Source organism: Pavona decussata, unplaced genomic scaffold (genome assembly GCF_977016875.1).
Source record: "Pavona decussata unplaced genomic scaffold, jaPavDecu1.1 SCAFFOLD_223, whole genome shotgun sequence".
NCBI lineage: Eukaryota > Metazoa > Cnidaria > Anthozoa > Scleractinia > Agariciidae > Pavona > Pavona decussata.
The window spans coordinates 3,287,501-3,308,621 of record NW_028145628.1 but is presented as its reverse complement, the minus strand read 5'-3'; the positions used below and the strand labels follow the sequence as shown (position 1 = coordinate 3,308,621).

The window sequence follows — 21,121 nt, the reverse complement described above, 5'->3', positions numbered from 1 at the left end:
TACAAAAAACACCTGAATAGCAGACTACTTTTTTCAGGCGTTCTTCAGTGAAGGCAGTTCACCTGTTGTTGTTGTTTTTTTTCGTACAAATGGTAGTTGCCGTTACATCCTGAAAGCGTAATACTGAGACAGATATATTTCTCGTAACGTGACTTTTATCGACCTCGTTTATTGTCAAATAAGAAAAGTACAATGCCCGGCATTGTGGGCTAGCGATCCGTCATTACTGGTACAAACTGTTGTTTGAAATAGACATGGATGTTTATGTTTGCTTGTAGACTTTAGAAAAAAGAACTGACAAAGAAAAGAGATGCTATTGTTCAATTCTGCCTAAGATGTATCTCAAGGAATTCAGTATACAATCCGAAAGTAGAGCTTAATAAACGAGAAAAACTGCATTTTAACGTTGTTTAGGTGTTACTGATCTGAGAGAGATCACTCCTAAAAGTCTGGAAATATTTATCTCGATTACAAACAATGCTCTGAGAAGAAAGAAAAGTTTACAAGAAAGCGAAAAGTAAAAGTGAGCGGGAATCCCGTAAAGTGTAGCGGTTAAAAAGAAAAAAAAAATACAATGATGAGTAATTTTCAAATCCACTGCTGTTCACAAAGATGTCGGCCATGTAAATAGAGTAACCTGAAAATAAATGACACAAAGAACGTAATTACACCACTGATGCATACACATATGGAAAACTTTTGTTTTGGATCGCGTTTTCATCGATCTTTGCTCTCCAAACGTAATTGATAAATTTCCATGGGCTAAAGTCTAAAGCAGTTTGGGAAGGGGTTTAACAAGTCACTGAAGTTAAAAACATTCGTCTAAAATAAAGACAAACAGTGATCAGATTCCAACATTGAGCCTGGTACGTGATTAAACCTTAACGAATTAAAATAAAGCTACTGAGAATATTTTCTGTTTTTCTATTGGCAACCAAACTGTTCAAGGCTGTTTTGATGAAATCCTAAAATGTGGCCATTCAATGAAAACTATTTATCAAACAGTTTTTGTGAATCTCTCCTTTTGGAGACTTTCCTGAAAAATCTCAAGCAATTTCTCTTTTTTTGAATGAGTACCTTTGCGTCTAATGTGGTCTAAAAAACTAATCTACAAAGTGCAAAGGCTTATCACCACAGCGTGCAAGTGCAAATGAAATATGAATCGTGAGGCAGAGAACCAACGGAAAGTAATGGTAACGTATTTATATAACGCACATATCACACAATCTTATGGTTTACAATTCTTCTGTGGGGTGAGATCGGACGTCAGCATGTAAAGGCACCACTGACAGTCGCTATCAGATCATATTTTAATCTCACCCAACTACTCAACCCATGTATGAATGTGAAAGACAGATGAAATCAGGGATAGAGATAGACCACTTAACCAGATACTACGGTAGGAGTCTTATGATATGCAATTAGTGTTCTACAATTTCTATGTTTACATCACTCTTCTATAGATTGTAAAAGTGACACAGTTTCTAACCTGGTGAAAATAAAAGTTCAGTACTCTTCATCAGAGTAAAAGCTTGACTGCGACGCCCTCGGGTGTACCCCAGGGCCAGACGAAATGTTGCTAAAAAGAAAAAAAAATGGAGTTATTTTATTAGTTCATAAGTATGTAAATTATGATCATCCGGGTGGGTGTTAAGTCCTGAGAAGGACTGTTTGGGGTGACATTGATTGATGTTTCGACAACCTGAGCGAAAGTCATCTTCACTCAAGACTCCTGGGTTCAAACAATTTACGTAACAGATTTAACGAACAGCTCAGTTTACAGTTAATGTAAAGAATGACATTCCTGAATTGACGTTTGTTGCCTGGACCAAACACTTGTTAAACACGTACTCGTTGAAAACATGGGTATCCTGTGGTTAAACGTATAGAGCGTTTTCATTCACGTGACTACCGACCATATTGGTTTACTGAAACAAAAGAAAGTATTTGCATAAAAATAGAGTTCAATTACCAGATGTTTAGTTTGGGACACCAACATGGCCGCCATTTCTTTGTTTTGGAACACCAACATGGCCGCCGTGACGTCATGTGAAAACACTCTATAGATAACAGTGATAGCAGGGAGCTTTAGAAACGACGACGACGACAATGAGAACGTAAAAAACAACAATAGGCTTAAAAACCAAAACAACAACTCTGAACGTTCATTACACTTTTTGGTACATTTCTTTGCCATCACTGCACGACAAGAATTAACGAGAAATTTCCTGATGGGATGTTTTATGGACGACGTAAACTCACCCCTTATTGTTCCCACTCTTTCCTTTGCCCTTAGCTGTGTTTGCCACTGGTCGTGGAGCAGCAGGGGGAGGAGGAGGGGGAGGTGGTGGGGGTGGGGGTGGGGGTGCTCCAGGTGCATTAGCTTGAACGGGTAAGGGTGCTTCGGCGGTCGCGTATCCATACGGGGGAGGGGGTGGTGGGGGAGCTGGTGGTAAGGGACCCAGCAGATCATCAGTCACATTCTCATAATACTGGTGTGGTTGTTCATAGCTTGCATCAATGGCGAACTGATCAAACTGATCAAACTGATCAAATTGTTGCTGATTGTAACTTTCATCCGCATTGTACATCACGTCTCCCTGTTCCTTTCCTTTCATCTTCTTTTTCTTCTTTCGCTTTCGTTTTCTAAGTTGAATGAATGGAAGACAGTTATAAGCTGCATTAGGGTGGTTATTACAAACTACTAGCTGCCTTGTAAATGTCGATGACCTATAGTTAATTCACTTTTAAATTTAAAATGCATACGTACTAAATATTATTCTTAACAACAATCTATTGTTGGATACTAAGAAGTAATAGTTAGGAGGCATCTTTAAAATAACTTTGGGGGGAGTGGGGAGGCTTCCTGCACTTGTCGCCTGATTTCGATCAGTTTACATTAGAATGCAGATATGGTACTCATACAAGCACAAGTGCCTTCCTAGTTGAAGAAATACTTAGTTTGTTTTCTAATCTCTCTTCTGGAAAAGTTTGGACCATTTGGAATGGGCAGAACTGCGTTGCATGTTTGGAAAAGATTTTGGAATATACGAAAATGGTTTCGTTGACTCAGTATGACGTCGTAAGAATTAAATTCATAAAAATGTGGGATTTGCTGAAATATTCTGCAAGGCCATGACAAAATTTGCCTACTTGCCAAAACTCAGCATTTTGTGGTGAGATATTGCCATGGTTATGCACCGAAGACTCGATACATTAGTCTATTTTTCCTCAGTTCCAAACGTTTATAACTGAAGCAAATTAGGCCTATAAACAAACAGCGCAGCATAAAAATTGGCAAAATATTCAATCTCTTGATCTTTTTACAAATCGTTTTACCAGCATCGCGCTTGGCGAAATAATACGTTGTAAAACGTTTGATGCAGTGAGAACTACGCTACCCGAAATAAACAAACCATGTGCGAAGCTTTCAACAAATTTCCTGTCACCAAAACACTGTTAGGAGAGGAACACAAACTCTTACGGATGTATTCGACGTTACCAGTAGCATCCGCGACTTCAGAGCGCACATTTTCTGCCCTCGAACGACTCAAGAACTACCTAAGAAGCACCATGAAGCGGGACCGCCTGAACAACTGCCTACTGATGCATTGTCACAAATCGATTACGGACACACTAGACCGCACTGTAAAGATTGCAAAGAGGTTTGCTTGTGTTAATGAACAACGCAAAGAGCATTTCGGGTGAGTAGGGGTATGCGCATGGCTGGGTGAAAGATGAGCCTTCCACCCTCCCCCCCCCCCCCCCCCCCATCCCCCACGTTTCAAAACGCTCCGCCGCCTCTGCTATAGCGCCAAAAAAAGGCTCAGTAGTTCCCTTTGAATAACACAGAGTGATAAAAAATGTCATACCTGCATAGACAGAGCACGACGATGACCAATACGAGAAGAAAAGCTGCTCCCATTATGATGAGGTAAACATGTCTCCTGAGGATGTGGTAAATAGTCATGAATTCACGCTCAACCTTCTTGACGAGTTTTACTGTAAGGTCTGTCTCAATGGCGTCTTCTTTATGCTTCTTTGCAGTTGGTTTAGGTGCAGTTCTCTTTGCAGTTGGCTTAGGCTTTGCGGCTGTAGAGGGTTTTGGTTTTTTGATTTTAAATACTGTAAAAGCAAACAAACAAAGAGAATTGTAAATAAGAACCAGCTAGCTTCAGTTGAGAAGTATGTCCAGTGAGAAATAGTTACGTGTTACTGTATTCTGCCAACTGATAGGTATATTCTCCTGCATCCCGCATTCCACATCCCGGCCGTACGCTGGCCCGATCCCGTAACCAGCATTCTACATCCCATATCCGGGCTCCCAATCCCGTATGCTACATTCTACCATCCAGATTCTGCACGTCAAGCCCGACGGATCCCACATTCTACATTCATATCCCGCAATCCGCCTCACATCCCATATCCAACATCCCGTGTCCCGCAATCTTCTCCACCTCCTTGCTTTTCTCATCCCCTCAAATCGTTTTTAGGCCCGGAGAGATTTTAAGGCTAACTAAACTCATTGTTATGTTTTGTACCTTCCTCCTTGCATGATATTCCGTTGCCCTTGTAGCCATCTTTACATTCGCAAAAATATAAACCGTTTCCCTGGTCCTGGCACGTGGCATGCGGATGGCAAAATTTCAATTTCTGAGCATGATCACACGGTTTATTTAAATCTACAAGAAAAAAAGTAGAACATCCCTTTAAGGGCAGTGCCTCGTTTTGTTTCTGCGCAAACTTTCTGCGCAGGGGAAAAGCTGATCTTCGCAAGGGCTATTGGAATCCAAAAAGGAAATTACGGGTAACCATGAATTTTAAGAATTAATTCGTCTTAATTCATTTTGAAAATAAAATAAACTGAAACGTGTACAAAACCACGTGTACATTTTTATATACTTTAAATCTCTTTAGAAATCTTGTTACTTTATTATCTCTGTAAAATGCGTTGTTAACGGCCCCATTTTCCTTTTAGATTCCAGTAACCTTTGCTATGATCTGCTTTTACTTCATAGTCGTAACTTAGCCGTGCAAAAAAAAAAAAAAGCGATATTAGGATGCACCGTCCTTAAAGCACTTTGGTACTATATAGCGGTTCACGAAGTAAATATCCGAAGATCATTAGTGTGGTAATGGCCGATTAACATAACGATAAACACTGAGAAACTCAAGAACTTTTAATCAATCACACTAGCAGCAAGCACGTCATGTTACAAGACCATGAATTTCTAGCGAGCCTATCCTTCATATAATGGCCACAAAATGTCCATTAACACTGCATGTCAACACTACAATAACCTTTTGCTAGTTGAGGCGCGTACAGAATAATATGATAATATAAAACAATCCTTGTCCCGATGAAAATAAGAAACAAAAATGAAGCATATGGTTTAAAAGGAAAAGCACAAGTATAAAAGACGATTGCGAAAACTGGAACAGATAGTTAACCCAGCGTGCTTGGTCATAGAAAAGAGCTAATGGCTTTGGGTAGTTATCATGTTACTGAAATACACCAACCTATGCATTCGTTTATGGAGTTGAGATAAATGATATGGGACGCCTTTGAACACCAGCAAAATTTATCATCGAGAGGACGTTTGCCATTAACGGCATGGCATTCTTTACCATCTGGACATTTTTCAACCAAACAACCAACAGCAAACTTTCCTTCAAAAACAAAGAAACACAAAAATCAGTGAAAAAACAAGTATAAACTAATCGACAATAATGGCAATAAATGGGATAATTTAGTCAAAGGATCTACAAAAGATCAATAGCTCTAACCTTTAATTCGGTAAGCAAGAGAGGCAAGGCTTTAACGGTTCTAAATTATACCAAACTATAATCTATTGACTACAACGCAGACCTCTATACCTGTACACTTCCCATGTTCCTTGCCACTTACTAGCTAGCCCCCATCCCCCCACCACCTCTTATAAAAACTCAGATCCAGGACAGCAAAATGGAAATATGTTGTTGGCAAGTTCCTATTAGTAACGCTACTTTGCAAAGTTTACGAAAAACTTCGCCCCCATAGTGAAACCTTACTAACTGTCCATTATTTTAAGTTTCTGGGCAAGAATAACCAAATATAAAATTATATTAAAAGTGTAGTTATTAAGACTACAAGGGTGCCACCACCTTTAAGGGAAAGTGTCCTAGTTGATAGATCGTCTCTTTTTATTATGAACAGAAATTTGATATCAACTTGCTTTCCAATCTTGAATGGGAGGGAACAATTAACATAAGCAATAAATTAAACGGGCAACTTAGGATGCGTTCGATTGACCGTATTCCGGAATAAGAATAAATAGAATGGCTGTTAGATTTCTCTTTTTAAGTAAATTTGGGAAGATATTTCTGCAAAGTTTTCCTCACATATGACAATTTAAGATAGATTAATTCTGTACTCTAGTAACTCCAAAAACCTCTCATGAGGGATTTCTTGTCATCATTGTATGTATTCCTATTCCGGAATAGGGTCAATCGAACGCACCGTTAATAAATGTGAGTAAGAGGTGAAATAAAGATTAAGACGGCAAAGTTGCCGCAGCACAATTACAATGTAACGTTAATCACTCCAATCCTATATGAACTCATTTTGAAGAGCGTCTCGGTCAGGTTTTCCCCCTGAAACTTTTTGCATTTTAATCTATTTTTATATATTTTAACATCGGGCTACACAGAAGGAAAAGCCGCTAGCCAAACTTTAGATATTTCCGGTGTCCCCTTAATTGGGATGCGACTGTCTTCACTTACTTAGAAACTCCAATCCTTTCGCATTTTGAAGCTCAACCTCCTCATCTATTGAACCAGGCCCCTCTGCTGGAACAGGATTCTCAATTGTCCTCAAATTATAAGCTGCAGCTGCTAAGTAAGTATATGAGTTAGTTACTTACAGGTCTCTCTTGTCCACTTATGTCCAGAGATGCACTTAACCCTGAATTTGGGTACTTCATATAAAACAGGCCTTTTTGTCGTTTTCATATGACTTCATGTTTGACAGAATTATATATGTTTTGGTGAGAACTAAGGTTAGGGGACACCTGGTGATGTCCATCATACAGTTCATGAATCTCACCAGCGTGCATTTATGGACATATTTGTAGGCGTTGTAACTGGTAATTTGTTCCTCATTTTAATTTCTATCAAACATTCTCATATTACACAAACGTTCAACCAAACGCACCTTAAATTTGGCCAAATATGCCATATATTCCATTTGGCCAAAATTTTCGTTTCAACTGGTTGAAAATCAAATGGAAATCGCGAATCAACGGAAAAATTTCCGGAACAAACCGACGATCTTGGAAAGTACTCCATTTTCCCGTTGCAACTGTTGGAAATGGAAATCAACGTCCCATTTGAACAAAATTTCCTTCTCCATTTTCATGTCTTGCGCCATCGTTGTTTTTTTTATCTATTAATAAGACTACGATTTTAAAAAGAATGAAAATAGGCCTTTAATCTTTAACATAGCAAGTTTGTGGAATTTTCATCCAAAAAGAATGAAAGAACCAATACTAAAGTCTAAATACCTTTTTCGTACACAATATCTTCCTAGGACACGAAGTGGAAATTTTCTTGTATTTTTATCAAAGGAACGATCCATAATTGATTTTTATGAGTTTTCAAGAGAGAGGGAAAGAAATTGAAACAATAAACGCAGTTGGCATTCATCCTGACCATTTGCAACCATAGAAACGTCATAGCTTCTGTCAGAAAACTGGGAAAGGAACTTTAAACAAAACTGAAACAGTATTTTATATCTTCAAACATTTAAGACTAAACGTAAAAACGGGTGAGGTAGTTTTCTTCAGCTTCTAACTACAAATAGCTTAGCTTTCCTATTCCGTACTCACGCTTTGGATGTGGCTCGATATTGTTGAAATTTGCGCCGGTTTTACTTGTTTCCGCCGACGCTGTTAACTTATTTGATGGTGAAGTAGAAGCCAACGAAATACTTGCTAGGAGTAGCAAGACTCCCGCAACCAAGACACCTCTCCAAGACTTCATGTTATATCTGGAGACATTTTCAGCACATTGAAAACGAAATGATTAATTTGCTTGCGTCACTATTCAAATGTCAGCGCGCGCGTAACGTGACTGAGACTGACGTGTTCCGCAAATTACCAATCGCTTCTAATTAGAATAGAGGGCAAAGAATCACAGAGAAGCTGGCGCAGAATTCAAGCGCCTGGTGATGGTGCCTTTTTGTTGCCGGACAAAATAAAGAAATGCTTAAAACTTTGCTTTACGGCTTGCTTTCAGCTAAAGACAAGGCCGTTACCGACCGAAAAGAGAAGGAATAAGTGGCTGTCTCCCTAAGATCCTCACAACCCAAATTGGTCACATGGTACGTTTGCTTCAAATCTTTCATGTGAATTAATTACACTTTGTCCACTTACTTTAAAATGCACTTTTTGTTTGGTCTCTAAACACTTTATTTTTTTTTAATTCCTCAATTTCCAAGGGGAGGGGGTCCTTTAGTGGGCCAAAATTGAATTTTATGTAGTGAAAAAATGCAAAATTTTAGTAACTTTGGTAACTTCTCCCAACGCTTAATTTTTGATACAAGGCCAAATACTACGATTGGTTAACAAGCACAAGTCTTCTTTGTAATAAAATATCATTATTGATGTTTCCACATAATTGTTCCAAATAGTAGAAACAACAAATTTTGCCAACCCACCTTCACTGCTTGTAAAAAAAGGAAAAAAAAAAGGGGGGGGGGGGGGGGGATGGCTGTACAAAAATAGATGTAAACCAAAAGTGAGACTTCCTAAAACAATGTCCTTGTAGTTAGTATTTATCATAAAAAAAATAGATGGCGAAATGGTTTAAAGACCCTGGCGGCTCCTCCAAATACTAGTATTTCCCAATTATGCAAATCAGGAGCGTCCGGACCTTTACATGAAACACAAGAAAATATGACTCGAAAAATGCTCTCCAACATAAATAAAAACACAGAAATTGTTTCAAAATACAGTAGACTGCAACTTTATCTTGGCAGTCGTACGTAAATACCTTTGATAAAACTGTACGAGGCCTTTCAATGGCGATAATGAACTATGCTAAATTCACAGAAAACGTGTCACGTAGATGCCAGAGATGCCTCTCGATGGTCGCATTTTAGCACTACGTTGGCAAAAACTTTAAAAACTGCAAAAGCCGTGAACGAAGATCCTGCTTGCCTGTACGTTGGATCTCACAGGAGATCTAATCAGTCAAACTTGAAAAATAGACGATGAGAAGTCCAAAGACTACTGCAAGGCTGACACAACGTAATATATTTTAAAACAATATTTCGGCTGGCCAAACTAGCCTTCTTCAGGTTTAGATGTTACTAAATTATATAAATGAAACTACAATATCATATTATGGTATTATGAGACCGCCTTGATCTCAAACTATCAATTTAAGAGCAAGGATTTAAAATAAGACATAATCAGTGTATAGCAGCCGTGTTATACAAACTAATTTTAAGCTAGAAAACTTAGCGGTTAGAAAACAAAAATCAACAAATGGTATTTCCCTACGTTTTTAATTTGTCCCATTATCTTGCTTATTCCGTTCATCCTCGATCAAAAGTAGATCAACAGGTTTTGACACACACACGCTTTCGTCATACTTCGAATGTTTATCAAAAATTAATGAAGAAACGTTAAAATGGTAAACGGGGACAAAAAGCTAATAAATACAAATTTGGAAAAATATGCCTGTCAAAATCTTGTTGCTATGGGAACATCAAGTCATGTGAGTAAAGAACTATTAGTCCACAGTTTTGCCCGATAAAGTTTAAGAAAAGTAAAAACTTTCGTGGTGATGGCTGTAATATTAAAAAGATATGACTCAAAGTCAGCGTGTGCACTTGGTGCCCCCACCCCACCCCTCCCAGTGAACATTCGTATTCTTGGTATTGAACGGGAAATAGTTTGCACAGGAGACTTAAAAAGCGGGTTTTTTTTTGCTTGATCCAGCTCAACGTACCAAGAATACAAATATGTCAATTTTGATTTTAATTCTACATTCAATAAAATTTCAACTGATATGCTGTGGCAAAACATCCACCCTCGTACCTATTTAAAATGCACCATGAAGACTGAATGTATTTAGTTAATACATATAATAAAAAAAAACAAATAGGATTAAAAAAAAAGTCTCTGCCCTTGTTGAACCAAATTTTCTGCGGCACACGTTTCTTGTGTCTCTACACAACAGTGGATTCAGTTCTCATTTACATTGACTGCACGGTTTACACTGATTCCGAGTGTGCAGTAAGAGTAAAAATTCATCGCCATTCTATATAGGCCATTTCCGAGTTGCTTTGAGCCTTACGAAAGCGAGGTGCTAAGTTTTTATTATGGAAATAAGATTTCATTCGTATGCAAACAAAACTCATTTTAAAATGAAAAGCTTTGCACTTAGCCTCATTTTCATAATGAGGTTCACAGGAACTCGAAACAGAATAGCTAGTTCTCGAAGATGTTGTACTCCGACGAAGTTCCCGTATCAGATGCATGTCTAAACAACGTAAATATGTCTCGAGTGTCATTTTTTTCCTTTTCCACATTTTTTCTAACATTTAACCTGTTTTATCTTTGCCGTATCAGTATAACACAGGTTCCCCATACTAATTTCCTTCACGAATTTTAATTACGCACCAAAATTACACTGAAGGACCAAGTACTGCATGAGTCAATTTACAATTTCATACTGTTCAATCATCAGGATATCTTCTATCGCAAAGCTTCCTGAGTTAGTTCATCCTATCAATATCAAGTCGTCCATCCTACACCAAACGAGTAAATTTTCCTTGTCCATAAAGTTTGCCATATTAACATGATGAGCAGTAAAATTGGCGGATTGTGCTCTTCACTTGTTGCCTGACCTCTTTGATTTTCCAGCAGTAAAGGATCGGGTTTAAAGATGAGTTTAGATAAAGGAGAGTTAATGAAAAAAGATAAGATATATCTAATACCTTGGAATTTTCATTTACTAACCTTATCAGGGAGGTTAAAACGTAAGGTGCATGGCAAGCAACTGATGCCAACTGCACCCAAATTATGGCCAAAACTATTTTTTTGTATCTTGCTATGTTCAGTGGAATTCCTTCAACGTTTGGTTGTCCTTGCTGCACACTGTCTTGCAGTTGAGCTTGTTGATGTCGGAGAATGAAAAAGATCTTGGTGTTGGAAACGAGTGAGATTATCAAAGAAAGCATTATTATTGTTAAGAATAATTTAAAACAAATGTGAAGGCGTGTGAAAAAGGTTAACGATCCAGGTAGAGCAGCAACTAACCAAACGCAAAGTATGGCCACACGAACTCGCCGTAAGGTTACAACGTGTCTGTATCGCAGCCCCAACAACAGAGCGAGAAGTCTGTCCACGCTTATGGCGGTAGATGTTAAAATCGTTACTTCAATTAACAAGGGAGTAAAGAAATTCGATCCATTTTCAAAAATTTTTGAAGAAAACGACAAAAGGCTTGCCGCGAAGATTGGCTGTACAATAACGCCAACACAAAGATCAGTGACTGCCAGGCATCGAAACAACAGCTTTGTTGGCGGATAAATGGACGACACTTTATGAAGAGCAGCTAGGATGAGAGCATTGCCCAGAAAGGCGGTGATGGAGAGAAAAATGTTTAGAACTGACAATAATATATCAGTAGTTGATAAATATTGGTCCCTTGCTTGATCAGCCGTTTGGTTTGTAACGGTTTCCATATTTCTAGTAATGTTCAGCATCATTATCAGATCGTGCCTTGTGCCCTACTTCATGGTTTGCTGTAAGTGGCGGTCTTCTCGGGTGTTAGGCTATTACAGTTGTTCGAGGAAGTCGGTTTCTTCAACAGAGTTTTTTATTTCAGCTTTAATTTATTGTAATTAAACCTCCTCTGACGTACGGGAGCTATTAAAAGTAAATTAAGTTGCTCTAGTTTGCTTTGAGTCGGCCTCGCCGAGAAAAGCTTTTAGTTTAATAAAATAATCTCTAAAGTTTTCCCATAATTAGAGTTTTCCGGCCTTAACAGCTGTTAGCAGAGTAAAGAGCCCCCTTATACTATTGGCTTCATTTTGCTGAGCAAGTTGCACATCCTCTTAGGTAATACCATGTACTCATGTGGGAATACCGAATAAATTGTTGTTGTTGTTGTTGTTGAGAAGGTTTTTAGATGAGTTAACCGATTTTAGTTGGCTCACCTGGCTTGGGTCGGTTTTAGTTGAAGTGACAACACAAGACATTTTGAGATGATGAAAACAAGTGTATGCATATATTTAGTGTGATGATGGTTATCCGTATTGCTCGTACTGAAATATACCTTTTCCAACTTAGTTTTTCTCATTTGTTGTCGAAATGTTTTGACACAATATAATGGCATACTCGGATTAACTTTCAATTCTCCATGCATTGAAACAATCAACCGTTACTGACCTTCTTCACAAATGTCTCATACTTGCCTTACGGTATATAAAGCATGACACTTCACACCCTAGTTCTTTACCTCACGTTGCGTTTTTTTTTACCTTATTTTTTTTACGTCTAATTTTGAGGCTGGGGCTGAACGTTCTTATTAGTTTTGGCAATTTGAGCCTCAAAAAGTTCTTAAGATGTGCTTAGTTATCTTTCAACAAAACTATGCGGACGTGACCAACACGCTTAATATTTGGGTTAATTGGACAGGTATAGACTGAATTTTTTCATGTATTATTTTATCCATATTTATACTGTTCATTTTGAAAACATTTGGTCAAAATAAAAATGTTCTTAACTGGCTCTCAGCCTGGGTTATGTTCTTAGTATGTTTTTAAATTTTAGTTAATCTCAGTCTCAACGTTCTTATAAAAAAAGGTTCTTACAAAAAAACGAGTGTATTTTGTATACTGAGTAAAAACCGCATAAAAGAACCGGTGATTTCCTCTGACAGGCTGAACAGGTTCCTATATATGCTAGATGAGTAGTCAGTAATCAAGCTTAATAGGTTCTTAAGTATATTCTTACTTGTGGCTACTTAAAATTTGTTTTAAGGTAGTTGGAACCGGTTTCCATCACTTTCCAGCACTTATACTTTGACGATTCAATACTACTACTTTTTATCGGGTTATTATCCTGCAGAAGAGGCGTTGTTGTTGTTGTTGTCGTTTTTTTTTTTTTTTGCGTTTCTCAGGCGAGCGGGCGGCAAGCACGAGGGGAGCGCGGAACGCGAGTCTCGCGCGACAGGAGGGGTGCCCTCCCGTCGCGCGAGACTCGTGCTCTGCTCTCGCCTCGTGCTTGCCTCCGCTCGCCTGAAAAACGCCATAAAACAATAACGCCTGTTCTGCAGGCTATCAGGTGATAGAGCAATCATGATATCAAACAAATGCCTCAACATTGGTGGTCAAGTTATGGTCTCTGTCGACAGAGCAGGTGACCACATAGCTGTAGTATAACATGTTAAAATGTCGAAACAACACAGACTGTTCGAGTAGTCGACCCTCATGTTTCGCACTGATCATAGTTCAACTTAAGGCAAAAATAACAAAACCACGACCGGACGTTCGACGCTAGCACCCAGGCGAAGAAAAAAACACTTTTTGATCGAAAAATATGAAAAGGCAAATGCACAGTTTGCATCAAGCTTTTATTTCGCACGTTTGGCCGATAAAATATTCAGGGGCAACCAACGACAGTTTTCTCTCAGATCCTCTGAAACGCAATTTTTAGCTATCTGGTGTGCTTTTAAAGCTCTGTAGGTTCAATTCAAGCCGCGCTATAATATTTTTATCTGTTCGGTCATTCTAGGGGAACTTAAGTCTTTTCGAAATTATTAGGGCATTTTTGTCCATTTTCCGAAAACCTTAGGTCTTATTTCGTTCCGAAAATCTTAGCTCACCTTTTTTCGGTGTCCAAAACGACATTTTTATGAATTCGAAAACATTAGGCCGTAAATATCCCGTATCACGAACGTTCGAGGTGAAAATTCCCTAAAGAAAATTGTAGGGGATTGAGGACCTTCCGAACAGATAATTTACCGAAAAGATCCGTTGGGTGCCCCTGAATATTTGTCCGTTTTGTTACGTTTTATGCTATAGGCTTTTATGGAACCAAAAAACTGTGAGTCTGTTAAGACCTGTTAACACTACCACAGGCGCTACACTGATAAAGGAGAGAACAAATCGTTTTTGAAGCTTTTTTTTAAAGAGATGTGAGCACACTATCTTTCAATTCAATTCAATTCGTTTATTTTTGCCATTAACAAAAAAATACAACATAAATACATTATAGACGACGCACAATATTCTTACTATTACAATGTTCATACTTAACTATTTACAATATTAAATATGTTAAAGGCTAGGAAGCCTATATAGAAGCCGGGGGCTTATTAACTATAGGCTTCCTAGAACTATAGTGATTTTAAACCCAGTTATCCTCTCTATAGGCATTTAAACTCGTGTTAAGTATTGACATTTGGGATAAACAGGAAGCCATTTTGATTGGCCACAATTTTTCAGAGACTCCTATCGCGTGTTTATCGTGTGGTGACCGGGCGGATCGTTTCTATTCAATCAAAGCAGCCTTATCTTCCCGTTCCGAAAAGCCTGGCTCATGATACTTCGGTTGCACTCGCGTTGGCACAGAACAATTCTGTATAGGCAGAATTATAAATAGCTATATTTATTTTTAATTGACTTTTGTTTTCCCCAACAAAACATTAAAAGATCCTTCTTTGGTGAATTATTAAAGTAAACATATTGGCTGTTAGAGTCAGGTGGTGACTCCTGGTCGGACCAAGCAGGGAAAATTGGAATTCAATAGATGTAAACGGAAAGAGCACTCTCAATTTCGAACTTAAAATCTGAGTTCACTTGTTACAAAAGGTTTTAAGTCCATTTCATGCAGTCAAGTTTAGAAGACACAGTCAGGTTATAATCCAAATACATATTCACAAGTATGATTGATATGACAGTCTTAATTGTCAATGCAAATTGTTTTTTATAGCACCCAAAAAGCTTTTGTGTTGTGTTGAGTTGTCACTTTAAAACAGCAGCTGGTACAAATATTTACTAAGATAAAAGTTCTGCAGTACAGGCGTCCACTGAACTATATCGCAAACTAAAGCTCCTTTAAACAAGGGAGAAGGCGACGCCGGTTAAGTTTAATAGGGAAAACTAAAGCAATCAGATTCATTTTTGTTCCTGATCTAACAACTCCGAAGGAAAGTGAGTGAGGTAAAGAAACCGAGTTTTTCACTCAATCGTAAAAAACCTCAGACAAGTTTAGGTCAATCAGTTGTGGAGCACACTTGATTATCAGACGAGTGATGATGATGCCGAACAATACAAACGAGACAGATGAGCAAGCAGGGGATCAATATTTATCAACTACTGATATATTATTGTCAGTTGTAAACATTTTTCTCTCCGTTACCGCCTTTCTGGGCAATGCTGACATCCTAGCTGCTCTTCATAAAGTGTCGTCCATTTATCCGCCAACAAAACTGTTGTTTCGATAGCTGGCAGTCACTGATCTTTGTGTTGGCGTTATTGTACAGCCAATTTTTGTGGCAAAGTTTTTTTCACCTTCTTTAATAACTGGAAATGTAGTCAAGTTTGTGAATCTCTTGTTAATTGAAGTAACGATTTTAACATCGACCGCCATAAGCGTGGACAGACTTCTCGCTTTGTTGTTGGGGCTGCGATACAGACTCGTTGTAACCTTACGGCGAGTTCGTGTGGTCATACTTTGCATTTGGTTAGTTGCTGCTTTCTCTGGATCGTTAACCTTTTTCATACGCTTTGAAGATTCTTTTAAATTGATCTTAACATTAACAGTACTTTCTTTGGTAATCTCGATTGGCTCTAACACCAAGATCTTTTTCATTCTCCGCCATCAAGAAGCTCAACTGCAAGACAGTGTGCAGCAAGGACAACCGAACGTTGAAGGAATTCCACTGAACATAGCAAGATACAAAAAAATAGTTTTGGCCATAATTTGGGTGCAGTTGGCATCAGTTGCTTGCTATTTACCTTTCATTATTACTTTCATTCTAGCAGGGTTTTATCAATTTATTTTCCAAGAAGGCATTATATATGACCTTTCCTTGGGTGGTAACTCCCCTTTATCTCAACTCATCTTTAAACCCGATTCTTTACTGCTGGAAAATCAGAGAGGTCAGGCAACAAGTGAAGAGCACAATCCGCCAATTTTACTGCTCATCATGTTAATATGGGAAAACTAATGGACAGGGAAAAATTACTCGGTTGGTGTGCGATGGACGACAAAACGTTTTTCAGATAGGATGGACTGACTGAGGAAGCTTTACGATAGAAGATATCGTGATGAGTGAAGAAATGAAATTTTATGTTGACTGATGCAGTACTTAGACTCGGCTTCAGTGTAATTTAGGTGTATAGTCAAAATTCGTGAAGGAATGTATTTAACAACGGAATGAATGTTTGCGTATTTTCGGAGAGATCATTAGTACGTCAGGAGAAAGAGCGTGCAACGCCTTGGACATTTTATTGAAATTGACGCTGATATGGCAAAGATTCGAACAGGTTACAAAATCTATACTTGGTACGCTGAAAAATATCGGTACAATGTAAAAAAAAATATGAAAAAAAAAAACAACAACAAAAAAACAAAAAAATTACACTCGAGACATATTTATGTTGCAAGGACATGCATCTGATACGATGGCTTCTCTGATACGATCATCTTCGAGAATTAGAATGACGATGCCATGTTGCTCTCTGAACTGCACACGCGGAATATGTAAATCGGCAGTCAATATAAATGAGAATTGAATCCGCAGTCTGTGTACAGAGACAGACGTATGCCGGAGAAAATTTACGTTCAATATAGAGGTTTTTATTTATCCTATTTGTCTTTTATTATATGTAAATAAATGTAAAATTTTACTGCGCATTAATAGGTATGAGGGCGAATGTTTTACTAAAGGATATCAGTAGACATTTTACTAAATGTAAATATTTAGATCAAAATTGACAAATTGTTTATAGACCGCGTTCGTTTTCTTGGTATTGAGCAGGATCAAACTTGCAATGGAGGCTCTTGTAGAGGAATATAATATTTAAATCTGAATCATTGTATGACCCAATTCCAGGGATTTATTGGCTTAGCGGCCATTGTTATACCATGCCCGAGAAATAGTGATTGAAATAGTGAGATAATGGTTGTTCTTGTGACAAAGCGACATCAGCAAGATTTAGTAGTATTTATTGATTTTTTAATAAAACAATTATTCCACTCATGCTTGCTGAATAAGAGTTGGCTACGCGCCTCGTTCACTATCTATCATCTCAAATCGAACGCGCGCCCGTGGAATAATTGTTAAAAATCTACACGGTTTGCAGAAAAAATATCAGTTCAATGTGAGAAAAATTTAATAAAACGTGAGAAAAATGTGAAAAAAGAAAAAAAATTGACTTCCGAGGCAAATTATGTTGTGAAGACATGCAGCTGATACGGGAACTTCGTCGGAAATCATCTTCGATAATTAGAATGCTGCGATGAATTTTTACTCTAACTGCACACTCGGAATATGTAAAGCAAGCAGTCAGTGTAAATAACAACTAAATCCACTGTCTGTGTACAGAGACAACAGACGTATGCTGAAGAACATTTAGGTTCAAAATAGAGGTTTTTATTTATCGTATTTGGTTTTGATTATATGTAAATAAATGTCAGATTTTACTGCACATTAAAAGATATGGGGGCAGATGTTTTATGAAAGCATATTAGTTGAAATTTTACTGAATCTAAATTTAAAATCTTATAACATAGAGGGCAAAATCACTGAATATCAGTTAGGGTTTAAGGTTATCTTCTGAGAGGAAAACAGCGAACCTTGAACCTACTGGAACCGCGCTGACGGGCGGCCAAACTACGGCACACAAACACTGGCAAGATATAAGGTAAGACAATTTTGTTCAATTCTTGTTCTTTATTTTCCGCTTTTAAACACGTTCGTAAATTCCCATACAAATCTTGTAGTTTACGCCATTGCGTCGTGACACTCAAATTGCAACGTGACGTTTAAACGCTCATAGCGCTTGGGCTGCCTGTGGTATCGCGTGTTTATCGTGTGGTAACGGGGCGGAACGTTACAGTTTATTACTTTTATTGCACGAGATGTTGTTTATTAGACATGAAAGACCCATGCTGAACGTGCAATCAGACTCCATTCGTGCGAAATTATTTACATAGTTTTTTATTTTCGCACTTTCTCTAGCTTATGTTAATTTTAGCGCCAACACAGCAAGATATTTGTCAAAATCAACATTTTGTCCACAAGTTACCTTGCCAATGGCGTCATGATGACTGACACCGAAACGTCGGTTTTTATCGTTCGTTTTTGCTTCTTTATGTTCTTCCCGTCTCCTTCAGAAAAGCTTGATACTCCAGTTTCACTCTCATGGGCTCGTAATTTAATAAAACATTTGTACATTGGCAGAATTTGGAAATAGCTATACTTTTTTTAATTGTGTTTGCCAGCAAAACGTTCAATTCTTCGGTGAGTTATTAATTTAAAAAAGTGAACATATTGGTTGTCAGCCAAAGGTGGTGACTCTTGGCAGACATCAAGGAAAAGCAATTTGAATTTTACGGATGTTAATGAAAAAAGCTCGTCTAATTTCAAACTGAAAACTTGCCTTGCTACAAAAGTTCTAAGTCCACTTCACGCAGTCACGTGTAGAGGAAACAGTCAGATAATCCAAATAGTTTTTTTTTTTATAAGTATGATTGATATGGCAGTCATAATTGTCAATGCAAATTGTTTTTAGCACCCAAAAAGATTTTGTGTTGTCACTTCAAAACAGCGATTGCAAGCTGGCACAATTATTACTGAGATGAACGTTCTTCGCTCCAGAAGTTCACTGACTGTATACAGCAAACTAAAGCTCCTATAAGCAAGAGAAACAACGACGCCAGTTCAGGTAGAACAGAGAAAACAAGCACCTCTTCAGAAGAAGCTCAATTAGCGCAACTAAGCGATTACTCAACTGCAAAAAGCCTCCTCAGACCTGCACACCAAGCGAACGGACGATGATGACAAACAATACTGGACATGGGAACTATTCATTCGAGGAGCTTGAGGTAACAAGGGGCAAACATTTATCAACAAATGGTATATTATTGTCAGTTGCAAACATTTTTCTCTCCATCACAGCCTTTCTGGGCAATGCTCTTATCCTAGCTGCTCTTCATAAAGTGTCGTCCATTTATCCGCCAACGAAGCTGTTGTTTCAATGCCTGGCAGTCACTGATCTTTGTGTTGGCCTTACTATACAGCCATTTTTTGCCATGACAATGATTTTTTCGTTTCCTTCAATAACTGGAGAAATAATCATTTTTTTGAATCCCTTGTTAATTGAAGTAACGATTTTAACATCTACCGCCATAAGCGTGGACAGACTTCTCGCTCTGTTGTTGGGGCTGCGATACAGACACGTTGTAACCTTACGGCGAGTTCGTGTGGTCATACTTTGCGTTTGGTTAGTAGCTTCTCTATCTGTATCGTTAACCTTTTTCACACTCGTCTCTCTTAAATTGGTTTTAACATTGATAATACTTTTCTTTGTAATCTCGCTCGGCTCTAACACCAAGATCTTCTTCATTCTCCGCCATCAACAAGCTCAACTGCAAGACAGTGTGCAGCAAGGACAACCGAACATTCAAGAAATGCCACTGAATATAGCAAGATACAAAAAAATAGTTTTGGCCATAATTTGGGTGCAGCTGGCATCAGTTGCTTGTTATTTACCTTTTATTATAACTGTCATAACAACAATGCTTTTTAATGTATCTTCCAACAAGGCATTTCGTATGACGTCTTCTTGGCTAATAACTCTCCTTTATTTAAACTCATCTTTAAACCCGATTCTTTACTGCTGGAAAATCAAAGATGTCAGGCAACAAGTGAAGAGCACAATCCGCCAATTTTACTGCTCATCATGTTAATATGGCAAACCTAATGAACAAAGAAAAATTACTCGTTTGTTGTAGGATGGACGACTTGATATTGAAAGGATGGACTAACTGAAGAAGCTTTGCGATAGAAGATATCCTGATGAGTGAAGAAATGAAATTTTGCATTGAATGATATAGTACTTAGACGTTCAGTGTAATTTGGGCCCATAATTAAAATTCGTGAAGGAATTCAACAAAAGAAAAATGTTTGCATATTTTGGAAGAGATCATTGGTCGGTAGAAAGAGCGAGCCCCGGCTCGATCATTATTGTAAAGGTCTTGAATTGCCGCTGATACGGCAAAGATAAAACGGGTTAAAAATCTACACGCTTTGCGGAAAGATATCAGTTCAATGTAATAATAATAAAAAAATTAATAATAATAATAATAATAATAATACTAATAATAATAATAATACTAATAATTATAATAATAATAAAACGTGAGAAAAATGTGAAAAAAGAAAACAAAAATTGACTCGATACTTATTTATGTTGCGAAGACTTGATCTCATACTAGAACTTCGTCGGTAATCATCTTCGAGAATTAAAATGCTGCGATGAAATTTAACTGCACTGCTGCAAGCAAAGATAAAGCAGGTTAAACAATCTACATTACACGGTTGGCGAAAAAATGTCAGTTCCAATGTGAGAAAAATATGGAAAAAAGAAAAAAAAAATTGACAGTCTGATACCGGAACTTGGTCGGAAATCATCTTCGAGAATTAGAATGACGATGACATGTTGCTGCAGTCAGTGTAAATGAGAACTCACGGAATCCACTGTCTGTAGAGAGACAAGAGACGTGTGCCGCGGAAAATTTAGGTTCAACATAGAGGTTTTTATTACATATTATGTGTGGATATCAGTGTGATCAAGCCGTGACTAAAAATGATACCCCTAAAGTGATATGATATCATTTCAATGCAGTGAAATGATATCATTTCACTTCACTGTTTGATTTGTCCAATCAAATAGACTAATAATTTCGCAAGAACGCGGTTGGTCATGGAATCTAGTGATAGAAGCCAAGAATGATTGCTTTTTACTTTTTGACCTGATGAGAACGCAAATTTGCAGGAACATTTTAAGAGAACGATACGCTTAACATTCCCCTCTTTCTTGTATGTATTTACATTC

The 21,121-nt window shown here is 37.9% G+C and overlaps 3 protein-coding genes across 5 annotated transcripts; 1 reads left to right on the top strand and 2 right to left on the bottom strand.

The window, feature by feature from the left end:
• Window positions 1-149: 149 nt before the first annotated feature.
• On the bottom strand, window positions 150-8,093 carry LOC146459209 (uncharacterized). 3 transcript variants are annotated; one of them, XM_085089938.1, is made up of 8 exons: window positions 7,866-8,093; window positions 6,763-6,873; window positions 5,521-5,670; window positions 4,542-4,682; window positions 3,873-4,125; window positions 2,263-2,646; window positions 1,490-1,579; window positions 150-637 (listed from the first exon to the last, which is right to left on the bottom strand). In XM_085089938.1, exons 1-7 carry the CDS (start codon window positions 8,017-8,019, stop codon window positions 1,507-1,509), a joined length of 1,266 nt encoding a protein of 421 aa, XP_084946064.1. In that variant the 5' UTR covers window positions 8,020-8,093; the 3' UTR covers window positions 150-637; window positions 1,490-1,506. The 3 variants fall into 3 exon arrangements, with proteins under 3 accessions (XP_084946064.1, XP_084946065.1, XP_084946066.1); XM_085089939.1 differs by having other exon boundaries at window positions 6,763-6,870; XM_085089940.1 differs by having other exon boundaries at window positions 6,763-6,864.
• Window positions 8,094-10,165: 2,072 nt separating this feature from the next.
• On the bottom strand, window positions 10,166-12,080 carry LOC146459208 (adenosine receptor A3-like). Its single transcript, XM_085089993.1, has one exon. The coding sequence runs from the start codon at window positions 11,756-11,758 to the stop codon at window positions 10,841-10,843; it is 918 nt and encodes a 305-aa protein (XP_084946119.1). The 5' UTR covers window positions 11,759-12,080; the 3' UTR covers window positions 10,166-10,840.
• Window positions 12,081-18,129: 6,049 nt separating this feature from the next.
• On the top strand, window positions 18,130-20,438 carry LOC146459207 (melanocyte-stimulating hormone receptor-like). Its single transcript, XM_085089950.1, has one exon. The coding sequence runs from the start codon at window positions 19,059-19,061 to the stop codon at window positions 19,971-19,973; it is 915 nt and encodes a 304-aa protein (XP_084946076.1). The 5' UTR covers window positions 18,130-19,058; the 3' UTR covers window positions 19,974-20,438.
• The last annotated feature ends 683 nt before the right edge of the window (window positions 20,439-21,121 follow it).